The following is a 13,687-nucleotide window of genomic DNA, read 5'->3' on the forward strand; positions in this document are numbered from 1 at the left end:
TCAGTAACTTGTGATCACAGTATCTGTCAAATGGTAGGAAATGAATAAAACTGCCAGACAGTGTCAGATTTATTAACAGCTCTAAGAAAACCAAAATTAATGCATTTTCTCATCTTTGATGGGTTGAAACGTCCATGTGCTGTACTTATCTTAATGGACAAGTGAAGGAAGTAGCACTCATCAATTAAGTCTCTCATTAAGCTGACTACAGCTTAATCTGGAGCACATGCAAGAGGAGCCCTGCTCTTACTAGACTGTGCCTCCAGGTGCCTGTGGTGGCCTCAGGCAGACAGGAGCCGGCTTCATGCTGCCTGCAGGGCTGGCAAACCAAGCTGAAGGCCAGGGCCCGGCAGTCCTGGAAGGCGAGTTGGGGTCAGCCACACTAACCCATACAGCTGTAGTTGCAATGGGAAGTGTTGGCCTGACTTCCACTGGAGAACTCTATTTCCTCCCGTTAATAATGAGCCTTCAAATGTTTGCACTGAAAACACTCGTATAGGAGATGTGCTGGTGTGCTGGAGCTGAATTTCACTGGAACATGATGACAGCTGTTTTGGGGGGCCAGGAAGAAGAAGATGAGGGGTTGTTTTGTCTATCTAAAAAGTAAAAATAAGCATATGATTCTTTCAGTAGGAAGCTGTAGTCTTTCCATACTGTGAAACAGGGACTTTATATTTAGGAAGGGAACACAGCCCAGTCTTGTACCAGACTGTGCCTTTTGCCACCCTTTGAACACAGACAATTTGACTAAGTTATAAGACTGAGAGTACTTCCCACACACAGGATGGAAACTTGGCTGCTGCCTTCAAAAGCACTAGCCCTGCACTGCTAGACCTACACAGACGTTCTCAGCAGTAGGTTCTCCTAGCTGAAGGGCCTGGAGGTTCCCATGCAGCACACTGAGGGATGTGGGGCACTGTGTATGTCAGTGTCCCCTTGCCCTTATGAGCCACCTTCCAGTGAGGGATAGGGTGAGCTGAGGTGAATGCAAAACCCTAAGGAATGCCCTAGAGAGGAAGGACAGGCACAGGGACAGAGAGGACGCCTGGGAGAGCAAAGCAAGTTGTATGGGAGGAGCAGGGTCAGGGCAGCATGGGGAGCAGTGGGTGGGTGCCAAAGCAGAGAGAGGTCTTTCCTTTTGATGCCTTGGTGTTACAAACTTCATGCTCTGTTAATGTGTTATACACGAACGTATGAATGTGAAACAATGCAGGAAGGAAGAAGTGATGTTGGGTGTCCCAAGCCACTAGCAGTCTGATTGTTTTCTGGCGAGCTGCTTTGGGAAATGCTCTGGCAGATGGAGCTCAAGGAGTGCTGGAAAGCAAAACGCTGACCCAGATGCATCAAGGAAGGTGTTCTGTGCTAGAGCAGCCCGCAGGGCAGGGATGCACTTGTATGGGAAGTGATGAGGGGCTGAGGAAATTGGCATCCTCAGCTGCAAAGTACAGAGGGAAAATTCAGAACATCAGGGAGAGAGCAGAGAATGAACAGAGCAAGAGAAAACAGATGTGAAAGGATTTGTAAGTTGTCTCTCTAAACACACCGGTTGAAACCACATGAGCAAAACTAGATAGAGAAGCACAGAGAATGAGGGACAGTATTTCCTTTTCATTTGGAAAAAAGGAGAGGGATCATTCAGACCTAGATGTGGGCCTGAACTAGAACTCTTGCTTTACCACGTGTGGGACATTCCAACCAAACACAAGGTCCAGGCTTACTCCTCCTTTTCCAGGTGAGATGTGTGAGGAAATGACTGTGTCTAGTGTGAAGATTCTGTGACTTTGTTTTTTTCCATTTTGATTTAATGGTTTTCAATACAGTTACTGAAAAGGAACAGTTCTGTTACTTCCACCCTCAAAACCTAATAATCCACCCCTGCTTCCTCAAGCAGAAAAGTGGGAGCCCTTCAGAGGTGCAGCACAGCTGCAGCCATAATAGGAAGGAGCGAGAGAAGCTGTGCATGCCTGGAAGTCCAAGAGCTTCCATGGGCTGTGTCATAAAAAGTAATAAAGTTCTTGCTAATTTAGGCCCTTGAGGGCAGAAATATTTCTCTGAAATACAGTTCAGCTTGTAAAATCTTTAATTCTGTTGATGCAGAGCTTTTGATGAAAGCTAGCTGAAGGGAATGTGCTCTCCTCAGTCAGCGCAAACGAGAGCAAAGCAAGTGTGCTGTGCGGAGCCCAGCTGTGTGATGGGCTGCCCAGGAGGGAGGGCAGGGAGGTGCTGCTGCAGTGGGCAGGGCGCCTTGAAGGCAGCAGAACTTTGCAAAATCTATCAACTGCTTCGGCATCTGGCAGGGTTTCTGTTGAGCAATAACCACAAGCTAGATTTGCCATTTATAATTCCTGAGCGAAGCTGGTGGTAACTGTTGTTTTGACTTTTGAGCTTGTTCCTGTGAAACTGCTCAGATCTCAGTTATCAGTTGGAAATGCTAGCCTATCAAGAGAGCTGAAATGAATTTCCCTTCAGGGTTGTCCCTGTGATAAGACTGTCATAAAATTTTAAGCCCGCTCGCACTACTACACTGTAGAAAATACATTTAAGAACATTCCTTCTTCACTTCTCTTCAATGCTTTGTGTGTCATATCAGAATATGCTCAGAACAAGGGGACTTTGGGTCTTTCTATTGAAGCTGGGATGATCCAAAAAGTGCATATGGGTTATGCTCCCTCTGTGCAAGGCTGTGTGTGTTACAGGAGTCATTCAGCTTGCTCAGCAGTGCTTTTATTTTGCTGAGCCTTGCGCTCATTGCTAGTAAAGCATGGGAGAAGTAATCTAATTTGTTAGCTTTGCTTTTCTTTATCTTGTAGATAGAACGTTAAATGTTTTCCTTATAAGGCTTCTATGCTTCACCTTGCATGTGCCAGTGGCTTAGTAAGAACATCTGCTGTCTTTCTGTAACAAATCTGATGATTTTTCTACGCACATATATTCGGTTGTACATATAAATAGAATCCAGGCACTTTTAGATGCATATGAAAGCGTACGTCAGATTGAAATGGTAACATATGAGGTTTTCTGCAGTTCATTTATGAAGTATCAAGTTAAAAATGAAGCTGTGAAGTAACCAGAAAACTTTTTTATTTCTGCAGCCAAAGGCATATGTGTTTGTACAGCCTATCCTAATTAGGTCTCTGATAGATTCTTAGAATGGTCAGTATTTCATGTCTCATATCGCTGCCTGAGAATTGCTTTTTCATTGTAGTTGGGCCTTTACACAGCAGAATGTATGAGAGCATTGCTCCAGATGTCTGGCTCCTTTCACTGATTTTGTTGCTGTCTACAGCAGAATTTGAGTTTTAGCTCTGCAGTGCAAATTCACTTTGAATCTTTGGATGCCCTTAAACAGTACAGTACTGCCGTATGTGTGGATGTCTACAAAGTGTGGTGATTGGAGTGGCTAGTTTAAGACGAGCTATAAAGCAGTTCCAGCTGGAGAGCATTCTTGAGGTAAGCTCAAAATACACTCGAAATTGTCAGCACACTACTCAGGAAAAACACAAGAAACAAATAATCTTTAGCATTCTTTTCTTCCTTTAATGTGCTTAGGGACAGTGTAAATGGAAGTCAGTCCGTTTTCAGCAGTTTGCATAAAGTTGTCCCTGAGCTTTGCTTCCATCCTTTAGCTGTTGTGAATAAATGCATCACACGGGATTGTTACTCTAAGCATACCTGTGTGTATTCCTGTGGACATAACACTGCCTGTATTTCAGTAAGTATTGTATATTTGTCCATTAATATTTGTGTGGAACTGAGAGCTTTGGTTCTTGCAATTTTTAATAAACATGGATGATGCTACCAGTTTATACAGAACATTCAGTATGCTCCATCAAAATGGCAGCTCTAATTAGAGTCCCTGAATTAGCTAATGGATTTTGAGAAAGATAGCTTATAAAGCTCTTACAGCTGTCCAAGATATTCCTGCCATGGCAGAAAGACAAAAGGCTGCTGGAAGCTACAGACTTTAACACTTTAGAAATGCAGCTGACAGTTAAAAAAGATAGATTACATCTGTATTTTTTTTCCCGTAAAAGTCCTAATACTGGATTAATGTTATCCTCATAGTGATCATTCATTAAAAATGCCACAAAAAATATATCAACAACCCAACTTTATAATAAGGACGCATATTGACTGAGATCTATGACTTTCCTGATACTTCGCAGATGAGATTAATGAATTAATTTTAACGTAAACTTTATCTGTAATGGGATTACAGGCGCAGAAATGTAGGTGAGGTTTGTACTGTATTTCTAGCTGGGCCAGATGCTGTAACAGCAACCCACATACAGGATTCCTTGCTGCTACTCTGCCAATGGCACAAATTTGCATGTGTTTACACACGCAAAAAAAAAAAGAGCAGTGTGAAGCTGCTGGAGGTAATTTCTGGGAGAAAGTGGATAGTCACTCCTGGCTTTGTAGTTTTCATCAAAATGCATTTTAGAATGTGGACAGCATCATCTGCTGTGAGCAAATTCTCAGATCTTCCACTCTTCCCTCACAAGGGAGCACAGAAATTAAGACTGTGGTGAATTGTCACCTTCTCTCCCTCTGCTTTTGCTTTGTGTGTGCTAAAGGGAATTCCAGAGGGACTTTTGAATGGTTAATTCATTGGAAGTCTGTAGAGCACTTATTATTTCAGCTTTAGCGGTAGGTTTAATAAACTGTAGTGCAAAAAAGCAAGAGTCTGCAAATGAAAAAACTGTCTGCCAGTCGTAGGCAGGTGTGATAGCCATTAAGGAATAGAGCTTCATTTCCACACAAGAATTTAGCATTCAACGTTTGCTTTGTTGAATTGTTAAGAGCTGCTGTAAATGGAGTTGGAGGGCTGAAAATCTGCTCAGTCTGTTGATGTGACCTATCTATTGTAAGTATGCCAGCTGCTTTACATCAGGAAAGTGAAATACCCCCTCCCAAGTCGTGTTGTAATACAAAGTGCCAAAAAAGGCAATTTAAGTACTTTGCCGTGTAAATCCAAAAGAAATTACCTTGGAGAGAAGGCCTTCAATTATGCCTCACACGTGACATCTGTGCGATAGATAAAAGGCATAATTGATATCATCTTTAGCGAAGAAACCAGAAACTGTTGCATTGTCTAGAGGCTACTGAAAATACCAGGAAAATCTGTTTTTCATTATTTTCATTGTGTATTGTTTATAGAGAGTTTAGTTGTTGTCAGCAGCCGAGTCCCTAATCTCCCTGCTCTCCCAGCCCTTTGGAGACACGTGCACATCTCAGATCAGTGAGACAGCAATAAGCTGGTCACTTGCCAGAAACAGGCATTGCCATTAACCAGCCCAAACTGGAAGGCAGCTTTTTTTTGCTGTTAGTTAAAAGCTGATGATTGCTTTTTTGATGAGGCACAACACACTGGGGAAAAAAGAAAAAAAAAGAAAAAAAGAAAAAAAAAAAAAGTTTTGAAGTAAAGATGACAAACTGGCTGCTATCAAGAAAGCATCTTTCCTCCTTGGAGCATCACACAGTCTATCTGCTGTTATGGTGGAGTTAAACCTTAAGCCAAGTTTATTTCCCTAAAGCAGCAAATTAGGCTAAACTTCCCATTAATTCTGGCCAACTGTATATAGTTTATAGAAGGGAGTAACAGAGGTGAGAAGTGGCCTGGATTGAAATGATGGTGCTCAGATGAATGTCTAGGCCATCTGCCATGGCAAACAGGAAAAGGTGTTGTATGTCATGTGAAAGGAGGGAGACATAAAAGGATGCTTTATGTCACTGAGAAGTATTTTATAAACAGTTTGGAGAAACTGTAAGTGATACAAATCTGTTGGTCTCAGTCTACACATAGCTCTGGTGAGGGTTCTGTAAACATATTATAAGCTATTTGGGGAAAGAAAAGGTTAACGGCTCTGCTAATTCATGTAATGCAAAGCTCACCCTTCTTTCTTTGTAATGAATCGGTAGGAACCCAAGAATATCATCATCTTTCTCTCCAGTAAGCTCCTGATGTCAAGGGGTCAGCAGCGATGTTACAGGGTCAATAGGGCTCACTTTACATCCAGACAAATGGTAGTCATGTGCTGCCCTAGGAGTCTTTGACCTTTTGGACATTAGTGGTTGCAGTGCTTTTATGTTAGCGTAAAGAATTGGAAGGTGACAGCGTATGTTAGGCTGGAGGACAGTTATGACTTTGTTAAGTATTGTAAAGCAGATACAGAGTATCTGTAAAACAGACTCGGAGACTTAAGTATACAAGTTCAGACAAACAGATGTAAATAGCTTCTTCAGTATAGTTTGGTTTCTTGTAGTTGATCTGTGATTCTTGGCTTTGTATTTATGTACTTATGGATAGAGATAATCACATCCATCTATTGCTTCTCGAGGCAGCCCATCCAAACAGACTTCCTAAGGGTCTGTGTGGGACTGGGCTCTCTGTCTTTCTTCCAGCTGCTCTGCACAGGTTTCCTAGTCGAGTGTCCTGCTAGAGCTCCTTTGACACTGATAAAGTCCATAATTGGTATGCACAGTGTACATTCCTGCCCAGACCAAGAAAGCAAGGGTTGTGGAGACCAATAAAATCATTTGCATGGATCCAGTAACTAGAGAGACATGGCTCTTGAACTGGAACCCCAGCTAGGTGTGCATAGCTGTAACCCAGACTGGCCTTGCCTGAATATCAGATGATTTCCAGACTTACAAGGCAATGTCAGTGGTGCCAACAAGGTATGTCTGACAGGGCTTTTATTGCAGTATCGTTCATTTACTCAAGTGCATATAAGCAAATGTTCATTTCTTCCGAAACTCCCTCAGCTCAACTCAGTGGTTGACAAAGATGAAAGCTGATGTACTGTAGAATTACAGTCTTATCATTGATTTTCTTTTTGTCAGTTTCCACCGTTCTTTTTATTCCTCCCTACTATTGAGGTTGCAGAAATACCTTCATAAACAGAGTAGGAAGACAAGGGCTGGAATTGATGGAGTAACGTACCAGAATGTTTATTTGTTGTAGCTCCAGAATGAAGTTTTATCCTGAGTGAAATATTCTCTTACACGCTCTGTTGGACTCTCTTCCATAATATAGCTGAGCAGACCAGTATGTTCCCTTCAGGATATACAGCTAGGTTTATTTTACAGCAAATTGTGAATGGAAGACTGTCCATTCTCTTGAGTCTGTGAATTAAATTGGGTTTGCTTGTTAATGGAAAATTCAGTAAAAGACTTAAAAAAAAAAAAAAAAAAATGGGAGCACAAGTAGTTTGTTTAGAGGCTGACAGTCAGCTGGGTGAAGTCAGCAATTGAAGTAAGTGAATGGCAAAAAAGCCCTGTGCAATATTAATGGGTTTAGGAAAACCACTGGAAACAAAATGTTTATTACCTCTTTAAATGTATGTTTATATACAGCTTTAAGTGGTTCATCGCAGGCTGTACATGCAACACTTGTTTTTAATTTTGTGCTATCCAGAGAGCTGCAGTAAGAAGTCATTAATTTAAAAAATGACATTTTCAACCTGAATGATTGAAATCCAGATTAGCTACTCAGAGGGAGAATAGAGAGGAGATTTTATTGTGTACAGCCTGAGCCATCTGTATGAAGTGCTGCTGCTGATGTTTTGGTTCTTAGAAAAAAATAACTTGTCATATTGAGAATACCATCTAGCCCTTCTGAGACGATGGGATGGAATTTCAGTCTTATTTTATGCAGTGTTAAAGACAGCTTCTCGATACATCTGTGCTGAAGTACAGGTTCCATTTTGTTTTGGGGCACCTGTGCCCTTTCACACAGGGCTCCTTGCAGTCACAGTGGGCAAGGTGGAACCCACATCACGACTTGGGCAAATTCAGGTATAAGGCAGAAAAATGAGATTTTTTTTTTCACTTTTTTTTTTCTTTTCTTTTTTTTTAATTAGTATTTCCAGAGAAAAGCCCTTGCAGTATGTGGAAGGGGGAAATGGGGGGTGAGAAGTCTGTGAGTCTGGATTGGGGCTGGGAGCGTGCTGGGACCAGTGGCACCTGTGTGGCTGTGCAGCTCTCTAAAGACTGCGTAGTGCAGGGAGCCCTGTCAGGATGGTGAGTTGTGCACTACTGTAGATACCATGAGGGCTGTGATATTTATATCTCCTAAAGGAGGGAGCACTGCATTAAATGTAAAGCTGCCGTAAAAGAAATCTGTCTGCGGAGCTTACTAGGGTGAATAAAAGCTTCAGTAAGTCTCCTTAATATAAATTGACTTTGGTTGGAGTGTTGTTTTTATTTTTCTTCTGTAAGTTCAGGTTGCTGTCACTGTAAGTAGTCATGCATCCTAAACGTTTGAACCGGTATTCATTTGCTGTTTCCCCGTCTGAGAACTGCTATCTGATCAAACCAATATTTTTTAATTATGCATTTATGGGCAGATGGGAGAATAGTTTACAGTCAATGTATGATCTTCTCTGCAAATCTTGGAAAATTGTGTTCTGTTTTTTTTTTTTTTTTTTAATATTGCCTTATCAGTTTCTTTTTTTTTATTACTGATGACTTCATTCTGTTTGAATTCAATGCTTCAGTTTCTTTGGGGTAAACTAATAGATTATGTATGCGATATTTGCACAGTGCTGATTGAATTCATCTGGTGAGTTCGAATGTGGTTCATATATTCACATAATTGTCAGGAGCCAACTTGAAATTCAGAACTGTTTCATGAGCCATGCACAGGGCATGGTATTCATCTCGCATTTCTCAGGAGTGGGTAAAACTTTCATGGTAAGCTAGATATGCAGCCCTTTCAACAGCCAATGTCTTTTGCATTTGTGCTTATAAACGGTGATGGAGAAAAAAATTAGATGTGGCATTTTAACTGTTTCTTGAAAAAATGAAGCTGATAGCCCCTTCTGATCTGCTACCCCCACCATCCTATCAAATTCTGAACTTGCTGGCCAGTTCTGACCAGATTTGACAGATGACTAGATGTTCAAAAGATAGAAAGCGTGTAATCTTCATGAAAATGAGCAGCCTGCTTTGGGGGGCCCGGATGAATGCCTGTGCTGGGGAGAGGCTTTTCAGTGTGAACTTAGTCCCATCTCTGGACACTGGAGTACTCACAGGAGTGGAGCAGAGGAAATCAGGTTTCACAGGGCTGTTTGTTTGTACAGAGATTATGCTTTTCATGTGGTGCTATCTTTCATTCAAATGTTACTACTTATGCTGATAATGAGGTTCTGTACTTATTATGTGGTATAGGAGGGGTCACCCACGACAAAGCTGTATATACATATACATGTATACGTATAAAATATATATACATATAATTATATATACATAAAAAATCAGCTTGATTTCTACGTTAGATCCATACCTACTTGCTGGCTGGATGAGTCTAAGCAGAGGGAAGTTCACCTATGGGAGATCTGCAGTAAATGGAGCACAAGCTGCTGTTACTGTCTCTCACAATATTTGACATTTTGCTGGAATGAGTCAGTCATGTTCAAATTTCATTTAAAAAAAAAAAAAAAAACACAAAAACTTACGGTATTTTCAGTTTACCCAAGTTTACTTAAGCCAAAATACCTGGAGGTAGAAGGGGGGGTGTGACCTTCAGGCCACCAGCCACAGATGCTGATTCCATTTACAAAGAGCTGCAGGGAGCAGCTCAGCTCATCAAACTGGCCATGTTGTTGAGGATCTCAGCATTTCCTTCTCCTAGTTAAAGCAGCTTTAGGTAATGGTATTGGTAAAGCAACAGGAGCAGCATTGCATTTTGGGCCTTATCTGCATGTTACCAGCTATAATTAAAGTCTTTATCTATAGTCACAAGGGAAGTCTGGCAATTTCACAGGTATTGTATTGCTCACAGTGGGCCAAGCTTCACTGTTCACAAGTGATATCCCCCATTAGCTAGTCCTTAGTTTGAGTATTTTGCAAACTGGAGATGGTTCTCTGCTATTTGACAACAATTCAAGAAAGAATCATAGGGAAAAGGGAATGTACTGGTGATTTTTTTCAATACTCCACGATGCTTGTGCAAGCTTTCCGCACTGTCTCAGCAGATGATAAGAAAAATGTCCAATGTTCTGGAAGAGCTCAGTAAGTCAGCCAGAGAAGCTTGAAACCTCAGGGGCTTTGTAGAATAGAGGGGCTGGGTAGCTTGGGATCTGGGGAAGACAAGTAATTTAATCATTTGTTTTTTTGTGGAAACACACTGGTGCTGCCAGGAAACACTTCCAGCCCTGCATACTCTGTTGCACTTGCACCTTACATGGGATTCCCCTCCATTCATAATTAGTTTCAAAAGTAATTTATCCACTATTCTAGATTGCTATTTGCTATTAGAAAATATGTATTATTTAACTGCTGGCTTTATATCTAGTCTTCTCTATGTACTTTCCAAATTCAGTTTGCTATGCAGTACATACAAAAGGCTTACCTAGATTCTGGCCAGCTGTTAGTGGAGTACGGTGTGACAAGATGTTCCGCAGAGCTCAAGTGAATAAGTCTGTACTCTGTAGCCGCTTACAGGTGTGATGAAGCTGAGGTTAAGAGAATGTATGAATACGTGCTGCAACAACAGCAGTGTGAGTTTAAAGTTGCCACAAAGAAATTCTACAATTCCCTCTGAACATCAGTAAATGCTACTGAGCAACGCAGACAGTGTGCTTGCCAGTAGCTAGAGTAGGGCTGGAAATAGGTCTGAGAAGCTTTTAATTTATTCATTTTCATGTGCCTGTATTTTATTTTACTAGAATTCCTAGGGATTTTCAGGATTGTTTTTTAATCCTTCTGATAAGCAACTCCACTAGCCTTTACCAAGGCAGCTTGCAGTGTATCCAGCGTAGAATTGAGTCTTTGTGAAGTTACTGATTAATTACTACCCTTAAAAAATGGTGTCAAAACTCAGTAGTGTGCTTTCCCATCTCTTTCGCCTCACCTCTGTATTCATGGCTGATGTTTCAGTTCTTACTATAGTTGGCAGCGAGGTTGTTTTTTATGAGATAAAACTTTTTTCTGTGCTTCTCCGTGAGTATTGTCTATTCTTTACCTTGAACAAATGTAATTTTAGGGAAATTCCACATTTAGCATGGGAGCAAAAGGGAACGTTTTCCTGGCAGCTTACCATCATCATTATTATTAAAATATGATAGCCATTTATAGCTGCTCATAGGAATGTTAAAAGTTTCCTTGTGCTCCCCCATCTGTCTGCATCCATCTGTTGTCTCTTGTCTTGTGCTGGAATTGTTAAGTTCTTTGGACAGGGACAGCCTTTTTTAAAAAGGGGGATCAAATTCGCAATTAAGAGTTTTTTAATATGGGAAGGCAAAAATAGGGCTGATGTGAGCCAGCGGGCGCTATGGAAATTAAGAGTCCAATGTTCACAGTCCATTCGTATCAGGTGTGGGCATTGCATGCGCGCTCATGTGGCTATCTGAAAATTGTTTTAATTTGTGTAGATATACGAGTTTAATTTAGCATCTTTTATCTTTCTCAGTGGCTGTGCAGGTGGTGGGAATGCTGACCGAATCCAGAAGCTACGGAAGGAGTACCATCAGGCCAGGCGGGAGGGCTTGCCTTTCTATGAGGACGATGAAGGACGAACACAGCTGTCTGATTGCGACCACCGTTGGGTATGTCCACAGTATGCTGCACAGGGCTGTTGCATGTTCAGGGTTTGCAGAAGAAACTGATTTATTTGTATTTTCTAGATATCCTGTGTCAGTTTATCATGAATTTGGGGGGCTTACAGAAATGGAGAAATGTTTAATGCCAACTCTTCTACCTCAAGCAAACACTGATAACATGAAAACTTGGCTGAGAATACTGTGTTTGTTTACTGCCTTTGGTGTAGGTCCGGGCTTCCTCTCTCCTGAGGTCCAAGGTATGCAGTCTTTGCCAAACTTTGTCACATGTGATAGCATCAAGGCTTTTCAGCAGGTGTTTCCGTGGGTTAATGACAACATTGGAAGAACAGACTCTCACTGTGCTTACCTGTGCAAAATGAGAGGGGGGAAGTACAGGCATGTCTACCCTGCCCTTCTTTCTGCTTGCAGGACAATAGCAATCTGGCTGTGATACATTCTCAGTCACTTCCATAAGGTGAAAAATGGAATAATTTGCTCCTACTCCATCAAAAGATCTTAAAATATTTTACCACTATACTGTTATAGTGGTCAAATGTTACAGGCATACTATATTCCTGATTACACACATAGGACTCTCACTACACGAAGACGTGTTATCTACTCATTGCTGAAGTGTAACCTGTGGTAGAACCAGAAATTAAGTCAAGAGTGCTAGATTTTTTAATGTATTAAATAAATGCAACAGCTGTAGTCTATGGGATGACAATTATGGCACTCATGAGCTCCACCTGAACAGATTTCAGAGTTGGACTCTCTTTACAAGTAATTATAATCAGCTGGCATTCAAAAATGATACGGTGCAATGTATGCTAAATTTGAAATTTGAGTTAAAAAAGAGACATGATATATTAAAAATCTTAAAAATCTAAGTACACCTGGGCTTTGAGCTAACATTGTTTTTAATGGTACTCCAAACTATTGGTACAAAATCTGAAATGAAATCTTCAGTGATTGGGATTATAGACAAAGCAATACCTATGTGACACTATAGACTTTATTGCAGTCACATAGATAAAGGTCAAAGGGGGCTGTGCTTGCGTAAATCGTTGTCCTTATTTGTCCATTAACCCCACTTCCCCCCCTCCCCAAGGAAAAAATATATATTGTTCTGAATCAGTTGCTGAAAAATTCACTTTCAGTGAAGTAATTCTTTTCTTTGAGAGGTTAACTTCAATCTACTGCCTTAGATTGTGTGACCTGAATTTGCCATTCTTCTTCTGAATAGCTTTTGTAAACTGAACTGAGAACCTGGACTGGCCTAGTGGTACCTCTTCAGCAGACTGAGGTTTTTTTACTTCTTATCTGAAACTGATAAAGCTTTATTAATCCTCAGAGAAGGCTGATGTTTATGGCCCAGTGTAGTTTCCTAAGAATCATAAAGGTTTCTTCCAGGTAATCCTTTTTAAGCCTTTCCTATTAGGTATAATACCCCAAGATTACTGATTTCCAAAGCCTTACTTTTCCTATGAGGCAAGTTGTCCTTAATCAGAGCAGCTGAAAGGGAGCTTTGAGTATCTCAATCTTGAACTGATTAATAACAGTGGCACCAGGATTGTTTCTTTTAGTCCTTCAAATACAGAATATTTTTAAACATTTTTTGTTGTGAGGAATTGCAGTCTGCTTAAAAATCGGAGTTTACCTCAAGGGCTTTAATGCACTGAAGTTTGTTGCTGCAAGTTTCTCTCGTTGAAATGGTTTACAAATTTCAAAGACTTCTGGTCTCATCATTGCAACAATATCATCCATTGATCCTCCCAGCCAGGCTTTCACAGGCAGTCTTTTGGTCTCTATAATACTGTGACCACAGCTTGTTCTCTTCTGACTCCTGGCTGATATTTCTTCAGTTCTACTCCTACATGTAATTTTACCCTTAAAATACATGTTACATCAATCCATTCAAACAAAAACAAAGGATAAAAATTAGGATCTAAATATTCAAAGTAAAACAAATGTCTCAAAGCATCTTGCTTGGAGAGTCCTCAAGATATTTTGTAAGCAATGTCATGTCACCCGCCTCGGGCTGCTGACCCTGAGAAGCACAGTGTGATACAGACAGAACACCAGCTGATTTTTTCCATCTTTATTCAATCAGTGAAGAAACACGTTGATGACTAATTGCA

The 13,687-nt window shown here is 40.8% G+C and overlaps 1 protein-coding gene across 5 annotated transcripts in view; it reads left to right on the forward strand.

The window, feature by feature from the left end:
* Positions 1–13,687, forward strand: part of PARD3B (par-3 family cell polarity regulator beta) — a 753,023-nt gene that overhangs the window by 693,190 nt on the left and 46,146 nt on the right. For all 5 annotated transcript variants that reach the window (XM_052674691.1, XM_052674688.1, XM_052674689.1 and 2 more), the window contains one exon: positions 11,417–11,552. In XM_052674691.1, the coding sequence (XP_052530651.1) occupies positions 11,417–11,552 (136 nt within the window). The remainder of the gene's footprint in view (positions 1–11,416; positions 11,553–13,687) is intronic.

This window comes from Tympanuchus pallidicinctus, unplaced genomic scaffold, assembly GCF_026119805.1.
Source record: "Tympanuchus pallidicinctus isolate F22 unplaced genomic scaffold, pur_lepc_1.0 scaffold15, whole genome shotgun sequence".
NCBI lineage: Eukaryota > Metazoa > Chordata > Aves > Galliformes > Phasianidae > Tympanuchus > Tympanuchus pallidicinctus.